The following is an 18,154-nucleotide window of genomic DNA, read 5'->3' as shown; positions in this document are numbered from 1 at the left end:
TAACCAAAAATATCAGACTTCCGCCAAGAAAAGTTTGTCGAGCTTCTCGCTGATTGATTTGGTTGGGGTTTGTATGGTCATAGTCTCGAACTTTCAAGCAAGTATTGGCCGGATGGTGTAGTTGGTTATCACGTATCGTTAACACCGATAAGGTCCTGGGATCGAGCCCCAGTCTGGTCATTTTTTGGATTTTTTTGCCTTCACTAACTCTTAGTGGACCCATGAAAGTGATAGATTTTTTTGGCGGGGCGAATTCAATAGGCGAATGAATAGACAAACCCCCTGTAAATCACGTGAAGAGGCAAGATGGCCGAGTTGGTCCAAGGCGTATGGTTCAGGCTCACCTGATCCAAGTTTCCATATCTCGTTTACGGGGCGTGGGTTCGAATCCCACTCTTGTCAAATTTTTTTCCTTTTTCGTCTGCTCTCTACAGAGCAGACAAACCACTTGAGATGTGCTTTGTGATCTGAATACCTTTTTTTTTTTCTTTTTTTTCTTTTGGAATTCTTTGATGGAGTCACTGCCTGCTCTTGAGTGAAAGCGATCTTCTCTACGAATGTCTGCAGTCACACGGCATCTACAGATAACAGTAGACCGGCAATGACTCGAACGCGGAAAGTGCCAGTCTTGCGGATCAGCATTGCGAATTGAGCATGAAATTCCAATATGTCGCATCCCGTAAGTGACAGACGTGATAGAGGAAGGGAGCGTTTCGAATTAAATCTCGACAAAAGTAGATTGAAAATTTAATTTCGACGCAGCACAGTGGAGCACTCGTGCAGAAATAGCACGAATTCCGCGCGCATTGGCATGGATAGTCGCCCATCATGTAATGCCAGGGCTTGCGGATCGAGATCCAGCTGCCATCTTCCATATCGGTTGATCACAATAGAGCGCCACTGTGCTCTTCATCTCTTGAGTTTAACGAGTGAAAAACATGACCGTCAGCATAGATAACTTTCCGGAAACAAATGAATATTTGACGCCCTCCTGGGCTCTCTGAAGCGAGTTAGCAGGCCCAGCGCCTCAAATCACCCACCTAGTGCCCCCAACGTAGCCTGAAAGACCTGTGTGGACTTTGAAAGCGTAAGGCCAAAATTGTTCGGCTAGTATAGACGCGAATAATACGGGGAATTGGGGTATTTTTCCACCCTCGGAGTTGATCCTTTCATTGATGGACTGACGACGCTCCGCTGTAGGTGATTCTCGGTCTATAGAACTTCCACTCATATTCATCTCTGCGAGATTGGGCGACAACTACTCTGTTGGGCAGACATGATAGGCGTGCGCTCGTTTTTCTTCAATAACCCGAACCCGTCAATCTAAATCGTTCGTCCGAGAAACGCTCTGCAGAGGCAAAAATTATCAGTCAGAAACGGTCAAAACAATCACTGCAATTCGTTGGCCGCCTTAAACATTGAAGGCTGGCGCTATTCCATACATCATTGATAAAACATTATCCCAGCCACTCAACCGTCAAGCTGATACATGAAAGCTAGAATGAGTAAGTAACAAAATTTTTGATATGAGACAGCCACCGAGTCGACAAGAAACAAATTTAGAAAGCAAGAAAACACAATATGGAAGCCAAAAAAAAAAAAAAAAGACACAACGCATCAAACACCATTTCGTTAGGTGGTTATACGTCTTTGGGTCTTCATCGAGAGCTACATAAAAGAGAAATCTCAAACGCTGCCACCTCAAACAAAGGAGAAAAGCGCTCAAAGAATGTAGCTTGTGCAGTACTTCCATCATCGAAAGCAGTAGTACATCTAGCAAAAGACCCTTCGTGGCTTGAATCCGTGATGACGAGCATCTGAAGTGCTACTGGTGAGTCCTGGGCTAGCATTCAAAATTCCGTCGTTCATAAGATCAGGGGAGGGGGGGTGCAATCAATCCACCGCGGTGGTCCAAGTGGCGAGGTCAAGTCCCACGGGGTTCACCAACGCGGCACGGAAAAGCAATGGAACCCAGGATGGATCAGGGGGGGTCATTATCCACGGAAGTAAAGTTCGTCAAATGGGCTTCTTCACTGGGAAATGGCCATATACTTAGGGTAGTGTTCAGGTATTCGCGAATCTGACGCGGCGGCGTCGCTCATTGATCAGTTTCTCGGTGTCAACATAAAGACGGTCAAAGAACTGCATTGCGTCAGAGTCCTTGAGGATTTTCGCGACTTGCGTTCCTGCGGAAATGAGCTGGAGCACATTACGATCATCCTTGACTGGCCGGGAGCTGTGCTTGGCAGCGTGACGCATTTCCAGGGAATTTTCCAGGACAGTAATCAACTGTTTGATCTGGCCATTATGCAGTGCGTGACGAGGGATGCGGCGGCGAGTTGCTAGCCTCTTTAAGAGGTGCACCCACTCGTTCCACTCCCTGTCCGATGGAACCTGAACTGGCCTTTTATCCTGTTCCAGAGGGATGGGAAATTGATATCTGGCAATGAAATCATAGCCACACTGGGAGAGACGGTCATTAACTTGGTGTAGGATTTTGTCTTGTTCAGAGGCGTCAAGATTAGTAGGGAGCTGGGGCAGCTCCTCCTCTCGAGATGAGAGGCTCCGTGACGCAGGTGGATCCAGAATCTGATGAGGTCCATCAAACTCGTCCCTGTTGGAAGTCCGTCTCTGGGAAACGTATTGTGGGCTTCCGCGGGTTATATCGGCAGCGCGCCGGCTGTTTCTTTCCACGATGTATTCCGGGCTTTCCGCGGGATTGAATGGCCTAACATCATGTCGAAGTTGCTCCCTGGGAATCTGGGGGCGGTTCCATTCCGGGTACACGGGGACGTGGGACATTGGTTGGCCAGCTGGAGGGTAGGATAACCGGCCCAGAGGCTGGTTCATCATAGGTCCATGGTTGTCCAGAGGAGACGAAAGCCCATGGTAGTGGTGTCGGGGTTCAAAATCTATTGAGCCCAGTAAAAGTTGGCGATTCTCATCAAGGCCATATGCCCGAGGAGCTGACGGTGCCCTTTGGCCGCTTAGCAGGAGTAACGTAGCATCGTTTTCGTCGGATTTGGGAAGGTGGGGAGAAAAAGCCAATACATGGTATGGAAATACCTTTGCCGGTGGATTATGGGAGTGTTTCCCGGTGTTGCATACATAGCGTGCTGGGCCATTGTGCTGTTAGGAGGTGTGAGCCGAGAGGACCAAGGAGAAAAACCATGCGGTGGAAAAGATGGAAAGGAGGCGATGCGGTTTGGTGCTGACCTAGGGCGAGACAAAATATCCAACTTAGTGCTGACAGAGCTTGCTCGAGGTCCGAAACTGTATGGCGTCGCGGAGAGCGATTGGAGACTCGCTGGAACAGTCAAAGGAGGAGGTACCATGAAGACAAGATATAAACTAGCGGCAGTACACAAGAAATATCAAAAGCAGGAAAGAAGGAAGTGATTCTAGGAATAGGGGTGAAGAAGAAATCCGTTCAAGAGTGTCGTTGGGCGAATCCACGGCCGTTAAGAAGCGCTGGGTGGTCAAGGCCAAGGTAATACATGACCAGGAGAACCCGGCTTGAGGACACCTGGAATTGTGCCTGACGCCCTTTTCTGGAATCATCGGGGCTAATCCAATTCCATAAGTGGAGGGAGAGCCGCGCTAGAAGCTTTCAAAGACCAGGAGTGGAGATGTTATGGGCAAATGATGCGGTGGGTGGGATTAGGCGATGCTCTTGGGTATGAGCCAATCGTACAATACATACAAGGAGTCACCCCGGCTCTCTTGTGCCACAAAATGGGTGCATTTATGAGGTGATCTCGATCGATCACGTTCGAGTCTGCTCCGCAAAGGTGCACTGATTTGACGTGGCTAGAATACCGCCGGAGCGGCTCTAGGATGTTAGGGGGTCAGAGTACCCACCTCGATCGAGAACAGGGTGGGTTTACTATTCTGTGGTTTGATCTTCACGGACCAAAAGCTGGCCAGGACCATTGGTACGCGACGCCACTGAATCCTGGTGCGACAATCACGATGTAGGCAAATGGGTTTAGGCATCAGTTGGGTAGAAGGGCATGAACGGGTGAACGGGAGCCAGCTCGGTCTTCTAGTTGGCCGGTGACGTGAATGTGCCAGGAAGGATCTGCACACAATAAGAGCTGGAGAGTTGCGCCTAACGGTGGAGGCGAAGTACGGAATCCCGCGATAACCAGTCTTCAGACGCGGCTTTGGACTCCTTCGAGTTCACCCTGGCGCGTGATTGGGCATGCAAAGCCGTTGTGGCCCAATCAGCGCATGGACCATCTCTATACAGTATCTTGGTCACGATCGACCAGTCTCCACGCTACGCAGTGGAGAGCTGACGGGAGATCCAATCTGGGATAGACTTGCAGCCCAATGGATGGCCCAATGTCTTACATTCTCCGCAGGCCCTATGTCCAGACATGTATCGAAGTTGGGGGCAGGTGGCAAATTATTAGATAGATTGTAGAGTATGAGGGGGCGTTGCCCCTGTCGAAAAAGCCCTTAATGATCGGGTGTATGTGCAGGGTATCATTGCTCAGCCATTGCTAGGGGTCGGAAAGTTTATCTCGATGACATTTTGATGATCTGCCAGTCATCGCCCTCGGTCCGGTAGTTCTACGCCGATACGGCGGGCATATTCCTGTGCATTTCATGTGAGCTGTCCATTGAAGTCCTGAGGCCAGCGCGTACAATCTTTGCATACCTCGCAGCTCTGCCGAAGACCCTCTTCGAGACCGATGCGAGCTTCGTACCTAGGACTGCCTTGGCTTTATCTCCGCTCGCATATCTGACGGCACACGCATCTCGAACACTGCCGCGGCTTAAGGTGGTGGTAGTCCCGGTCACCCAGCTCGTCATCTCACACGCCAATCCCGCCAAATAGGCCAGCCCCTCTGGAATCCGGAACTCGAATGGTGGAACATGACCGAAGTGAGCCCATATTGCGAGGCAGAAATCACGAAAAGTGATCGGCTCATTGTTTTGGATAAAAAATGCTTCTCCTGCAGCCGTGCGAGAAGTGACCAAGTTCTCCACAGCGAGGACATGAGCATCTGCAACATTACTCACATGGGTGACGTCCCACAGATTGAAGCCATCTCCAATAAGGAATGGTGTCTCATACTTGTGTATGCATGCATGAATGGCTGGTACTAGCTGGTAGTCACCCGGTCCAAACAGCACTGATGGCCGAAGGGCGCAGGTGGCCATCATGTTGCTGGACGCCTCCAGGACAAGCGCCTCCGCTGCAGCCTGCGTTTCAAGTTAGCATTCCCCTACTTTACCCTGCAAGCGCCAAGAAAAAGAACGGCAAGAACATAGGAAAGGACGGAAGTGACCTTAGACTCGCCATAAATGAGAGACTTTGGCGATGTTGGCCAACGCTCATTGATATTGGGATAGGGCATACGTAGGTCATCAGTCGTTACGCAGCAAGTGCTGGTATAGATAAAAGCCTCGGTCTCATTTTCCACGGCAGCACTCAGCATATTCCGAGTGCCTTCAACATTGGTCTGCCACACTTCGCGCTCCAGTTTTCGGCTGAACCGATCTGCCAGACCCGGTACAATCCCCGCAGTATGAATGGCCACATCGGGCTTGACAGCCAAGAATGCCTTGCCGACTTCGTGTGCATTGGTGATATCGACTTGCATGTAGTCCACTTTTCCAGGAAGGTCAAACTGAGACCGTGGGGGACTGCGATCGATGACGGTGATAGCGCAACCAGGATGCTTCTCTATGAGGGCGCGTATAATAGCGGAGCCGACAAAACCGGTGCCTCCAGAAATCAGGATTCTCTTGGACGCCACGACCTCGGCCATTGTGGGATTGGTAGTTGTTCATGGAGAGGTGAAGACCGCTGTGATTCATTCCAACCATGCGGGAGCTAAAGGGCGGCAAACCAGGGATTGGCCATTCGCGCGACTTGGTGCTACGTATACCAGATTCGTACACCACAAAGTGAAAGACTGGTTGAAAGGAGCATCTGAACATGTTTTTGAAGTCGTAATCTATACACGTCGCCTTGGGATGGGCGACCAGGAAATAAGATACACCCAAGCATCTAATATACAGATCCTCGACCGAGGCATATGATCCCAGTCGCAGGAAACAAATGAATCTCAAGAGGAGATCCCGCTGCGACGAACCTACAAAACTCCAGCGTAAATGCAAACCAAAAAGACCCAATGCCTCCAAGCTTATTTGACACGGACCAAGGCCTGGCCGCCAATCTTCTTCTCCACGCACTCGCGAGCCTCCATGATTCCCCGATCTGTAGAGATGTAGAGACTCTCACCAGGGGAGCGGAGGCCAGCCACGTAATTAGACTCTTGGCCGCGGACGATCTTTCGCAAGTCCTCAACAGTGACCCGGACTCGCCGTGTCGGCTTGCTGACCAGCTGAACCTTCCCCAGGACAGACTCGTTCTGCCAGTATTTCAAGCCTAGCCAGAGACGCCTTGACGCAACGTTCTCACGGGTGATAGGCTCAACGTCGTTGGCGGTTGGGAAGCCGAGGATTGGGTGCGCAGGCGGAGGAGTCGGGCCTCCGCGGACAACAGTGGAGAGGTAGCCAGAGTTCTGAAGAGCCTGGCACAGAGCCAGGTGCATCTTGGTGTTGGGGATGGAGGTGAGGCCAAGACGAGCCTTGGTGGCGTTGTTCAAGTGCGCGCACACCGAGGCGAGGTTAACGAGAGACATGGTGATCAGTCGCTGCGAGGATTGGCCCTTCGGGAGAGACCGTAGGAAGGAGAAAAGTTGCGGAGTCTCGTCAGGCAGTCGGTGGTTATAGGCGGAAGGAAAAGAAGTCTCACGCGAGGTGAATTTTCAGAATCTTCAAGAAAGGGTAAGAGCAATAGCTCAAGTCCGCGTAAAGAGGTGGTAATCCGCTACTAGTGATCGCGAGGCCAAGGTCGGGGGAGAAATTTTCGGACAAAAGGTAATTCCGGGCATAACACAGAGTATGCCCAAAGAGGAAAAGTCACTTGTACCTGGCTCCACTGTAGCTAGCATATGTGATAGCCAAGTACTCGATACTTCTGTCACATCACACTATACGCGTCTGTTCGGCGGCTCGAGGGCTTGTCTCACAGGCTAACGTGATGAGACCCCGCCACGCAGCTATAAAGCTATTGTGAGTCCCCTCTTTCTCTTTTGCATCTTCCCTTTCCTCATATTCACGGACAGCCATGCCGCCGCTACCGGGCGAGGAGCGTCTTTTGACAGTGTAAGTAATGCTAAAATATTCCCCACAGATGATCGCTTTCTCGAATACATGGAGCCTGACTTTGCAACTGCTATAGTTTTGCAGACATTCATTACTATTTCGCGGCGCCAACTCGAAAGCCTCTCCATCACCGTTTTGATAAAGGTTCCTACTTGTATATCTACCAGGATGCCTCTCAAAACAAAGCGCGAGTCGAGATTGCCAATAATCCAGGAACACCGGAGCAAGATGCATTCCATGGCGATTTGCACAGTGTACATATCCAACACTCTACTCAATTCCCGACCTTATGCACCTTAACTGTTGATGGAGTTAGTAACGCCCCTCAACTACAGCATACATCTCAGTACGAATGGCGTCTGCCAAGCGGAGACCCTCGCAATGAACGCCATAGCCTGCTGCGTCTTCATACCTTGGATATTTATTTCTGGACATTGGACGATGCAAATCAGTTCTTAGATGCAGTCAGCTACGTACTCGAAGCTTCGCAGGTCGAGACGAATCGCGCCAACACTATTCCACAATCAGACCAGCCGATGAGTTCGGTGGTACAGCAACTGGAGAACGTAGCCGTCTCAGATCCGGCATATCAGAACGGACAGACTCGCAACTCTCGATCTGATTTTGTGCCTGTTTCAGCACCGGCTTCGCAGTGTACCCCGCAGTCCATGAGCTTCCCACCCCTCCTCCTAGCGGCCCACCGGCCGAACAACAGGCAAATATTGGCCTGACTCTCGAGGCAAGGAAAGAGCCAGAGAATTCTGCACCTCTGCCCTACAATCCGGCCGCCCCAGCAGCACCAGAGCCGATCAAGCATCGCGAGAAGACTCCACCACCAGAAGACGGGACCGAGGGCACCGGTCTAATGGCAGCCGTCGCTGCAGACCATGGCATCCCCTATACACCCCCACAGCAAGTCGGAGAAGTACCATCATTTGGATCCCCACCAAGCTCAACGCCCGGATTACCATACCCGAGTGCATCAACCATGGCTCCAACAGGCTATGCATCTCCTCCACCAAGCGCTGGCCTCCCAAGATCAGCCACATTCCCCCTCCAACAAACTCTCCCAAGCCCCGGTCTCCCATCTTACAGTCAAGCCTATCAAAGTGGACAAGCATGGCCCGGCTCGCCGGGCGCAATGTCTTTTGGTCCGCCGTCCCAAGATCCAAATGCTCATCTGTATGCACAGCAGGCATACGGATCTCCGCAGTCACCTCCTCAGCAAGTCCCGATTGGCGGGTACTCGAACTACTCGTATAATCATTCCGCAGCAAGTCACACACCTAGTGTCTCTGAATATGATATCCATAGTCAGGTATACAGACCTACTGAGGCCGAAGCAGGCTCACATGGCCAAAAATATGCGGCACGGGCTATGAAAGCGCCGGGGCAGCGGCCGAGGAAATTGGAGGATAACGCGGCAAAGTTGGAAAGTGGAGTGAATAGATTTTTGAAGAAGCTGGAGAAAAAACTGTAATATGAAGTGCTGGAAATCGGTTTGCAGGTTTGTTATAGCTCTGTTGCAATGCGCTTTTATCATTTAGCAATTGCAGCTGCTGGACAGCATCGATTGATAGCAAGGCCATACTCTATGTCTCATGCATTGTACGTCTACCCAAACCTAAGTCTACAAGAAAAATAAATTCACAAACTTGAGAAACTAGCATTGTCTTCCAAACGAAGTTCTCATAAAAGTAAATGACAAAATGATGTAATATCCTGAACCTGAAGAATGCACATAATCGCTCAATAACCCCATGCTCACAAAATAAAGTTGAAATATGCAACTAACAGACAAAAAGTTGCCAGGCTAGAAGCTTGGATAATAAGCATCCTTTTCCATGAGAATGTAAAAGACGCTCGAAAAGAGACCTCGCAATGTTCTGCCGAGGGGTAGTGAAGCAGAGCTCCGTGAAGTGAAACAGCCAAGTGAATAAACACAGAAGAAAATGAAAAGTGTGAACAAAAACCCAATTATGCCGAGTACCATTCTTGGCTAGTTCAGCTCAGATTCAGGCTGGCGAAGTCGATGTCAACGGTGTCCGACATGGCCTGCTTGGTAGCTGGTTCCTTTGCCTCGGCAGAGGACTTAGGGGCAGGGGTGTCCTTAGACATGTCGAAGACGTCCTCATCGGCGATAGCCTCGGAGGGAAGAGTCTCTTCCGTCAATTTGGGAATAACTTCCTCAGAGGCCTTTGCCGTGACCTCAGAAGACTGGGGAACTTCTGGAAGTGGATGCGACTTAAGCGTCTCGTGCTCAACAGCTGGGGGCTCGTCAACAGCATTCTCGACCACCACCTCCTGAGTCTCTTCCTTGGGCTGCTTAATCTGGGCCTCGGAGTCCATCACATCGTTGGATTGCGTGAAGACCTCCGCTGAGACAGTCTCAACCATCTTTACATCTGGAACCACAGGGGCCTCCTGAGGGGCTTGCTCTTTGGACTCAAAGGCGGCTTCAACTGAAGCTACCTCAACAGCGGGCTGAGATAAGGTCTTGGGGGCATCGTTAGTGACAGTCTCGGTCGCAGTCACGGGAGGCATCTCAGTGGAAGCTTCCTCGGTAGCTGGCTCAGCCGACTCAACGACAGCCTCAGAGGTGTTCTCAGAGGCTTCTTCAGTCTTCGCTGCCTCAATCGGCTTGGACGCATGTTCTTGCTTGACCAAAGCAGCAGGGACTTCAGGCTTCAATTGCTCAGCAACAAATTTCTTGGGCTCTTCCACGGAAGGCTCTTCTGGGATCGTCGATACAGATTTCTTGGTGTTCTCCTTCTCGCTCTCCTCGCTTTGGAGAGGCTTAGTATGTTCCACTGGAGGCTGGGTGTCCTTGTTGGAAGCCTGAGATTTATCATTTTGGGGTTGCAGAGGAGCAGCTTTGGCCTTGACCTGGGATGTGCTGCGCTCCGAGGCTTTTCCTATTGACATCCTAGGCGCCTTAGACGTCACAGTGTTACTCTTAGCAGGAGCTCTGGTTTCAGGTCGGTCATGTAGCTTGCTCCTAGAGCTCTCGGTAGGTCGCATCATGCGAGCGAGGAACCCGTCGGCAGGCTTGGCGCCAGCTTCACTGGCGCGAGAGCTTGGCCGGTCTTGAGTCGACTGTGCGGGAAGAGAAGGACGAGAAGACTGGCGACGCACGCTTCCAGTGGTGCCGTTGGTCGTCCGTGTTTGACTTGAGCCAGGAGCGCTCTTGAGTGTGGAAGGCTTTCGTGTCAAGGTCGAAGTAGTGTTGCTAGCTCGCGTAGTTGGGGCCGATGGACCCTGAGATCCTAATCTGGCTGAGGATGATTGTGTCGGCGCGGTTGCTGAAGCGGGTAGTCGAACAGACCGGGTAGGGGATCGTGTGCGAGGCTTGCCCCCCTGGAAGTTTATGGGAGAGGTCTTGTGGGATTCCTGAGAGGGAGTTGCGCCTCGGATCGTCCGGGTAGCGGTCCTTGCTGCTGGAGTCATGGAGACGCGACTCGGCTTGCGAGCGAGAGCATCGGATCGCTCCTTGGCCACCTCGCGAGCCGAAGGCTTAGCAGACGCGTTGCTGGTAGGTGATTTGGAGGAAGTAGTCGCCGGCTTGCTCGTCGCATTAGCCTTAGCAGCGTGGATGTTGGAGGGCCGTTTGGTGAGTGTCTTTTGAGCTGGTTTCTCGGTAGAAGCTCCAGAGCCAATAGGCTTTGTTGCGGTTGACGGAGTCTCGTCTTTCTTTACAGGTGTCGGCTCCTTGGGCGGGGCAGCGGTGTCTGTACGACTTTTCGCCTTTGAAATATCCACGTTGTGTTCGGTAGTCATTGCTAGAGCTTCCTTTGGCTCGAGTTCGAGGACAGCTTGATCAAGGACGCCGGTCTGGGATTTGGCGACATTGCCAGCGGGAGTTGGAGAGATCACATTCTGCCGGCGTGCCTCAACCTCGTCCGCATTGATCTGCGGGCCAAACATGCCAGAACTATCACTGCGCCCGCTTGTCTTCCTCAACGGCGAACCGGGGTTCGATTGAATGACTCCGTCAACGGTAACGAAGCTAGCACGGACCTTGGAGAGCGGTCTCGTTGATCCCGGGGTAGCGGAGCTGACTGGAGACCTGCCACGCGACTCTGGGGAGACAATGGGACTCTCGCCGTTCTCAAACTTGGCCAGCAGGCTCCGGACTCCAGGGTGGGCATTGTCTGACATGTTTCGCAGACGATCACCGAGTAGGGCTCAAGCGGTCAGGGGTGGTGTAATAGAAGGGTTCGGGGACGCGTCGAGCGCATAGGGGCGCGAAGGTACAATTGAGACGGGGCAGATGGAGAGGATAGAATCCCTCGCGTTTGAGAGAAACAACTGAACACGGTGTTTTGAAACGAGCATCGAAGAAAGGAAGGAGGCGTGTAGAAGGGTCGATCAGGAAACTTAAGACGCTAGTGATGAGTTAGCGCCTCCAATGGAGTGAAACAGCTGCATACAATAATTGTAACATTTACACCGGATCCCCCCTATATTTCAGGGGGACAAATGACGGGGTCTCCATCTGTCTCTAACAGTGGATTGGTGATCTCTGACCTGGCCTTTTCCCCTGAACTCCTGCTCATCTTCGCCTTCGCTGTCTATTTGTTCTACTATACCGTTGTACAGTTCAAAGGGGCCCCTTTTATAGGAAACTCCTTGCATAAGACCCGGGCCTCAGGCTGCATGTAAATACGCAGATCGGCGATCCAAACTTCGATCAGATTCAATTCCATGGTCCGGGAGCCGATCGAGTCACGTATCTCATATGCGTCGCAGAACCCTAGTTCTGGACTTTATTCCCTCTACCTATCCTCTAGTCATTAAACAGAAATGTTCTAGAAGCTGAGCTAGTGCTTAGGGGCTTAACATTGGAAAGGGGTCGATACATGTCCCCCCACTATGCTGTGTTCGATACCGTCACGCTGTGGGGTCCGGCGTCAGTGCTCTACCCGTAGCTACCCGTGGCATCCTAGCTGTCATCAAAGAATGTTTAATACATGGTGCAAATTGTCCTAGCTCATCTATGCAGGTTGATCACAAAGGCTATATACTGTATATGCACTTGCAAAGCTGCATCGGAAATGCCGCGCAGCTGTCGACACCAAACGGCGCGGCTCAACTAATCGCCGATCTTATGTCAGCAAGCGCGAGTTGGAGGGGGCTTTCAGTCTTTATACGACATCACATGTTTTTGACAAAGATCATGCTGATGAATGATTGAAGATGGTCGGTGTGCCTCGAAGTAGTGGATGCTCCACCTGTGTGAAGCGCCGAGTTAAAGTAGGTTTGTTGCGATCTAGATGAAGAGACGTGATTCTGACAGCGCCAGTGTGACGAAAGAGCCCCTGGTTGTGTCAAATGCGAAAAGTATGGCAAGCCATGTCCAGGGTACAAGAGAGAATTGAAATTTGTTGCCGGTAAGCCCTACCGGAGTCGGCGAGTGCGTCTGCATGGCAGTGACAGCACTCATGGAAAGGGCTCGGGAACTGCCAGTCCAACCATAGGAAGCGACTGCCCATCCTCAATCCAAGAGGTACTTCTGACAGAGAGACCATCTACACTCATATCTGCCGACTTGAATGTCTTGCAATTATTGGGTTCTCTGATTGTAGACTTCTCTCAGCCTGTATCATCCAACCAGAATCAAATTATCCATTGGTTTGGCTTCCTTCCGTCTATCTACGGCCTTAACCAGACGTTGGATGCAACAATCAAGTCTTTTGTCGCGCATCATTACGGAAAAGCCTTTCAAGATGAGCAGATGATTGTCTACGCCAGATCTGCTTATGGAGAAGCCCTACATCGGCTTCGTAAGGCTTTGACAAGTCCTTCAGAATGCTTTTCAACATACATATTTTGTGCGGTTGTGCTGTTATGCATATACGAGGTAAGTCTAGTAATCATCTCTATTCCTTGAAACCAAATGACGTGCTGAGTTATAAATACACTGCAGCTCTTTACAGATAATGAAAACCCCGAGTCTTGGATGAAGCACGCTAAGGGGCTCGGCCAGTTGATCAAAATCAGGGGTCCTGACCGATATCGCAATCAGCTCGACATTACATTACTCAAGGCCTCTCGTGGACTAGTAGTATGTTGTTTGGATTAAAGCTTGAGTGCTTTGGAAGTACTTGAATTCGTCTCACTAACATACCGATAGGTTATGCATTCGATGTTCTCTGGAGAGCAATGCTTCCTGGCCTCCGAGGAATGGCACCATATGATGCAGCAACAATACACATCAGATATGCAGATCGACCTTCATAACAGCATCGAACAATTCGTCGCTTATTTCACTTACGCACCTAGCCTCGTTCACATGTTCTACAGCTTGAAAGAGGTAGACTTGTCGACTCCCAAGGCTCAACGGACTATTTTAGCCACTCTCACACAAGCCCTTGACATGCAAAGCAAGTTGGCTGTCTGGTATGAGCAGTACTCCCAAATCGCCCCGCCCCCAGTCGAGACACCCTCCTCTACAGAAGATGAGGTATATCCTGCCATCTTGGTGTATGAGGAGATGCTTCACGCCACAATATATTGCGGGTACTTCGCATACATGGCGATCATACATGAGGTCCTCAAGACATTTGGCCATGCCGGCCCTCACGAGTCCATGGTAATTTACTTTTGCGATCAAATTTGCAAATCGGTCGAATATAGTGGCGTTGGCGTTCTTGGCCCGTTCCGACTGGGATTTCCCTTGCGGGTGGCGTATGAAGTCAGTGGTCCCCTCACAAGATCATGGATCCTGACACGGCTGGAATCATTCTCGAAGGTATACGCCGCCGCTCGACCAGAGAATTACGAGGCTATTAAGTGATGATTCACAAAGATCAAGATTAACTTCCAAATTCAAAAAAAAATCCCCTCAGCCCTCTTGAACGGTCACCCCTATCATCAAGTCCCGATCAGACAATCGAATCAATCTTCCGGCCCTTCGGCACCAGCACCACCAGACTCGATATTTCGCTTCACATCGGCTGGCCAGACGGGCATCGCCACGGCACGAGCTGTCAGAAGCACTATGACGACAAATATCTCCATCAACAAGCCCATGCCAGCCAGGGCGCCGATACCACCTGTGAAAGGGTTGAATTGAGAAGGTCCATATTCCAATAGCAGGAAGTAAACAATATGGATCAAGAGGAATGGGAGTGCGAGCAAAACCAGCAGAACTCCGCGATGACCTTCCACCGGGAGAGTCGAGCGAGTTTTTACCGCCAGCCAAGCAACCAACCCGCACACAAAAGCGAAAGTGACAACGAGCAGAACAGATCCTGCTTCCCCTAAAGTGGATACCTCGATGATTTCACTCACGATAACGAGCACAATGGCGATGGCGATGGGGAATCGAAAGCCATGCAGAGCGAACCTCCATGACTTTGGATACTTCGATTTATTGGGCCCAAGTTCTCCAGACTGACCACTGCGCCGAAGAACGAAATCAGTTTTGGGGGTCGCAAGGATCAAATGGGGTTCCATACCATGCCAAAAGAACAAGGCTAACTTCGAATAAAAGAGGCGAAAGGCCAACATTCTGCATGGCAGACTCAGCAACAAGCATGGATTGGTTGGGCTGAGAAGTTGAGAGAATCATAGCAGAGCTTGCAATGCGGACTGAAAATTCATTTATATTTAGTCCTGTTCTCAATTATTTCGTGGGACTGTCCACTTTACCTTGAGCTAGAATGCCAACCATGCTCCACCAAGAGTAGAAGAAGCTGCGCCCAGGACTCTGTCTCTTATTATGGTGCCAGTAACGCCATTCCTGCATATATCGTAGAGGAACTTGAGTCAGATGGATTATAGTAAAGAGGACGATCTCTGCTATGGCTATGTTCCTTCTGCCAGAAGAGATCAGAGCATCAACGCCCCGCGACATGACTGAATCTGTCATGGTGGCTTTTAGTGATGATAATGAAGACCAGGTGTTCATTGAACACAAGAGTAGAAGCTACATTTCTTAAATACTCGCGATGCATGGTCGTTTGCTTTACTCGTGAATATTGAACTAGCATAGATCGATGGGATATACATCGCGGTTAATGACCACTTTAGGTTTAGCGTAAATGGTATCTTGGTGTCAAACCTAAACAACATAGCGAAACCTCGACTTGAAGGGTCGGCCCCGCCGAGAAACGGGATAAACAATGAATCAAAGTACTGCCTAGGCAAGTGAGGACCAATAACATTTCGATCCGCCTCAGGAGTCGTGCTCGCGATATCTGTCCATTTCGGGTAAGGTACCTAGAGCCTCCTCGTGCAGCTGATTTATTCTCCTCGTTGCTTGTGACTCATCTGGGAATATCAAATCATAAATCAATCTTTCAATGTGCGGGTAAAGGATACTCCATATAGTGTTTCATCAAGCTCTAGGTCGTAAATCTCAACGATCACGTGCTTTACTCCGGACCCCGGAAGGTGCTCGGATCAATAATAATCCGTGGCCGGATACAAAAATGTAAAGCTCCGATGACGGCGAATTCCCAAAGCCAGGAAGCATCCCTCGAACAAATATCACAATGGCTGCTGCTGCTCGGACTCTACGCATTGGTACGGGCCCAGGAGCTGTCTGGTGGATGTCAGAGTGAATTGAGGCTAATTGGATATGTATAGGTCTTATTCCCGGAGACGGCATCGGACGGGAGGTCATCCCGGTACGCAGCAGCTCTCGCACGAGCAGACCGAACCCCCAATGTTCGGACCGAGAAACTGACAGGTGGAATATAGGCTGGTCGTCGTATTCTCGAGGCTCTCCCTTCGTCTCTGAACCTCAAGTTCAGCTTCATCGACCTCGAGGCTGGCTATGACACTTTCCAGCGCACCGGTACCGCTCTGCCCGACAAGACCGTCGACACTCTGAAGAAGGAGTGTGATGGTGCTCTTTTCGGAGCTGTCAGGTAATTAACTCAGCCTCACCACGGCTCACCGAGCTTCCTTGACTGACTCTTGTCATCGTTCAGCTCCCCTAGCACCAAGGTCGCCGGGTACTCTTCCCCCATCGTCGCCCTGCGCAAGAAGCTCGACCTGTACGCCAACGTTCGGCCCGTCAAGACCACCGTCGGTAGCAGCAATGGCAAACCCATCGACCTTGTTATCGTTCGCGAAAACACCGAGGACCTCTACGTTAAGGAGGAGACCACTCGTGAGACCCCCGAGGGTAAGGTTGCTGAAGCCATCAAGCGCATCTCCGAGCGGGCCTCGTCGCGCATTTCCACCATTGCTGGCGAGATCGCTCTCCGCCGTCAAGCGATCCGCGCCGGAAACCCAGGCCTCTCTACCCGAACCGAGCCCATGGTGACCATCACCCACAAGTCCAACGTCCTGTCCCAGACCGACGGCCTGTTCCGTGAGACCGCGCGCCGCGCCCTCGCCGCCGAGAAGTTCTCCTCCATCGTCGTCGAGGAGCAGATCGTTGACTCAATGGTCTACAAGCTGTTCCGCCAGCCCGAGTACTACGACGTCATCGTTGCCCCTAACCTGTACGGTGACATTCTGTCCGACGGTGCCGCTGCCCTGGTCGGCAGTCTGGGTCTGGTCCCTAGCGCTAACGTCGGTGATGGCTTCGCTATCGGTGAGCCTTGCCACGGTTCCGCTCCCGACATTGAGGGCAAGGGCATTGCCAACCCCATCGCTACCCTGCGCAGTGTTGCTCTGATGCTCGAGTTCCTCGGCGAGGCCAACGCTGCTGCTAAGATCTACGCTGCCGTCGATGGTAACCTGGATGAGGCCAAGTTCCTGTCCCCCGACATGGGTGGCAAGGCTACTACCCAGCAGGTCCTCGACGATGTCCTCAAGAGACTGTAAGAAATGACTGTACATGGCTCCCAGTCTGTGTGAATACTTTAGGCGTGCAAAATAAAATTGTCCGAGTTCTTGTTCGAGTATCAAAGATCTATCCACCATCCTAAATCTTGTATGCAGTGAGCTCGATCTAAAATAGACAAGCCTTCTAATCAACCTCATCGGTCTCATCGATCTCATTGACCGGTTCTCCCGAGGATGGGGCTTGTTCACTCTCCGCTGGGTTACGAAGCAAAGTAAACAAGACCACGAGGTAGACCGTCCCAGTCTTTGAGTCCTTCAAAACATATCGGAGCTCATTATGCTCATCATCCACCATACCCTCAACCGGAATGTGGAATCCAGGCAACTTGACAGATATATCTTAACTTTCAAATTAGCAAATCATCCCATACGAGATCAACACAAAGCACGCCTGGATGAACCTACCGCTGAAACACAGATACTGATTGCCAAAATCAGCCAAGTAAGACCTCCCCTTCTCAAACACAAACGCCTGGCGATTCGCCTCCGTCTGGAAATGCTTGCGTCGCCCATCGGGTGTTTCAGGAATCTGAAGCTGGCTTCGAACCTCTTCGCCCGTCGCATCAGCACCTTCCTTCACCACGTAGTCCCCTTTCACATCCCGATGCCCCTTGTCTCCGATTCGGAACTGGTTCCAGGTGGCTAGGGCAGGACTGTACAAATACGGCTTATCGGCATAGGCATCGCCGTCGATGGAGGGGTCTAGTGTCCATTTCACGAGCCGTAGGGCCGCGTTGAACCCCATCGGTAAACGATCGCGCAGAGGTTTGTCAAAGTCATTACCGAATACAAGATCATTGCCGTTGATATCTTCTTTTGGAGTGAATGAGATGGAGATGGAGTATTGATCGTTTGTGTGGAGCGGGTCTTCGAAGTAGGGGTTTGTTGTTGGGGAGTTCTCGGGGTAGCCTGGATCAGGTTAGTCATTTTTATCTGCTTGGTGGGCGCGATTATCACAGGGATCTCAGGTACCTTTGTAGTCTTGGATGCGGATGGCGAGGTCTAGAGTGACGCGGTCGTTATCGATCCGTAGGGTGTCACCGTTGACATGGACGTTCTGGTGCGTGGCGGGGTCGTAGTCTGGTCCCGCTGTCACCTTGATGCGATATTTTGATTCTTTGCTTGACGCGGCCATCCTGATATCCTAGAGCTTCTTCGTCTG

The 18,154-nt window shown here is 51.1% G+C and overlaps 9 protein-coding genes across 9 annotated transcripts; 3 read left to right on the top strand and 6 right to left on the bottom strand.

Annotated features, from left to right (window-relative positions):
* Positions 1 to 2,064: 2,064 nt before the first annotated feature.
* On the bottom strand, positions 2,065 to 3,125 carry N7477_000820 (uncharacterized protein; the record flags this gene model as incomplete). The annotated part of the gene is made up of 2 exons (XM_056962483.1): positions 2,065 to 2,986; positions 3,067 to 3,125. The coding sequence occupies 2 exons, from the start codon at positions 3,123 to 3,125 to the stop codon at positions 2,065 to 2,067; spliced, it is 981 nt and encodes a 326-aa protein (XP_056827486.1).
* A 1,453-nt stretch (positions 3,126 to 4,578) lies between these two features.
* Positions 4,579 to 5,783, bottom strand: N7477_000819 (uncharacterized protein; the record flags this gene model as incomplete). Its single annotated transcript, XM_056962482.1, has 3 exons — positions 4,579 to 4,603; positions 4,667 to 5,214; positions 5,280 to 5,783. 3 exons carry the CDS (start codon positions 5,781 to 5,783, stop codon positions 4,579 to 4,581), a joined length of 1,077 nt encoding a protein of 358 aa, XP_056827485.1.
* Positions 5,784 to 6,161: 378 nt separating this feature from the next.
* N7477_000818 (mitochondrial 37S ribosomal protein uS8m) lies at positions 6,162 to 6,662 on the bottom strand (the record flags this gene model as incomplete). The annotated part of the gene is made up of 1 exon (XM_056962481.1): positions 6,162 to 6,662. One exon carries the CDS (start codon positions 6,660 to 6,662, stop codon positions 6,162 to 6,164), a length of 501 nt encoding a protein of 166 aa, XP_056827484.1.
* A 488-nt stretch (positions 6,663 to 7,150) lies between these two features.
* Positions 7,151 to 8,668, top strand: N7477_000817 (uncharacterized protein; the record flags this gene model as incomplete). Its single annotated transcript, XM_056962480.1, has 3 exons — positions 7,151 to 7,188; positions 7,265 to 7,852; positions 7,882 to 8,668. The coding sequence occupies 3 exons, from the start codon at positions 7,151 to 7,153 to the stop codon at positions 8,666 to 8,668; spliced, it is 1,413 nt and encodes a 470-aa protein (XP_056827483.1).
* A 524-nt stretch (positions 8,669 to 9,192) lies between these two features.
* Positions 9,193 to 11,346, bottom strand: N7477_000816 (uncharacterized protein; the record flags this gene model as incomplete). Its single annotated transcript, XM_056962479.1, has 1 exon — positions 9,193 to 11,346. The coding sequence occupies one exon, from the start codon at positions 11,344 to 11,346 to the stop codon at positions 9,193 to 9,195; it is 2,154 nt and encodes a 717-aa protein (XP_056827482.1).
* Positions 11,347 to 12,384: 1,038 nt separating this feature from the next.
* N7477_000815 (Zn(II)2Cys6 transcription factor) lies at positions 12,385 to 13,984 on the top strand (the record flags this gene model as incomplete). Its single annotated transcript, XM_056962478.1, has 4 exons — positions 12,385 to 12,441; positions 12,491 to 13,048; positions 13,115 to 13,252; positions 13,322 to 13,984. 4 exons carry the CDS (start codon positions 12,385 to 12,387, stop codon positions 13,982 to 13,984), a joined length of 1,416 nt encoding a protein of 471 aa, XP_056827481.1.
* Positions 13,985 to 14,085: 101 nt separating this feature from the next.
* Positions 14,086 to 15,061, bottom strand: N7477_000814 (uncharacterized protein; the record flags this gene model as incomplete). The annotated part of the gene is made up of 3 exons (XM_056962477.1): positions 14,086 to 14,590; positions 14,649 to 14,781; positions 14,842 to 15,061. 3 exons carry the CDS (start codon positions 15,059 to 15,061, stop codon positions 14,086 to 14,088), a joined length of 858 nt encoding a protein of 285 aa, XP_056827480.1.
* A 625-nt stretch (positions 15,062 to 15,686) lies between these two features.
* Positions 15,687 to 16,971, top strand: lysB (homoisocitrate dehydrogenase lysB; the record flags this gene model as incomplete). The annotated part of the gene is made up of 4 exons (XM_056962476.1): positions 15,687 to 15,717; positions 15,781 to 15,821; positions 15,895 to 16,064; positions 16,128 to 16,971. 4 exons carry the CDS (start codon positions 15,687 to 15,689, stop codon positions 16,969 to 16,971), a joined length of 1,086 nt encoding a protein of 361 aa, XP_056827479.1.
* A 145-nt stretch (positions 16,972 to 17,116) lies between these two features.
* Positions 17,117 to 18,127, bottom strand: N7477_000812 (DUF1769 domain-containing protein; the record flags this gene model as incomplete). The annotated part of the gene is made up of 3 exons (XM_056962475.1): positions 17,117 to 17,331; positions 17,398 to 17,901; positions 17,965 to 18,127. 3 exons carry the CDS (start codon positions 18,125 to 18,127, stop codon positions 17,117 to 17,119), a joined length of 882 nt encoding a protein of 293 aa, XP_056827478.1.
* Positions 18,128 to 18,154: the final 27 nt, after the last annotated feature.

The sequence above is a fragment of the Penicillium maclennaniae genome, assembly GCF_028827695.1.
Source record: "Penicillium maclennaniae strain IBT 15551 chromosome Unknown utg000001l:1.0-3280838.0:1.0-3283122.0, whole genome shotgun sequence".
In the NCBI taxonomy this organism is placed as follows: Eukaryota; Fungi; Ascomycota; class Eurotiomycetes; order Eurotiales; family Aspergillaceae; genus Penicillium; species Penicillium maclennaniae.
Note: the sequence above shows the minus strand (reverse complement) of the source record. Positions and strands in the feature narration are given on the sequence as shown.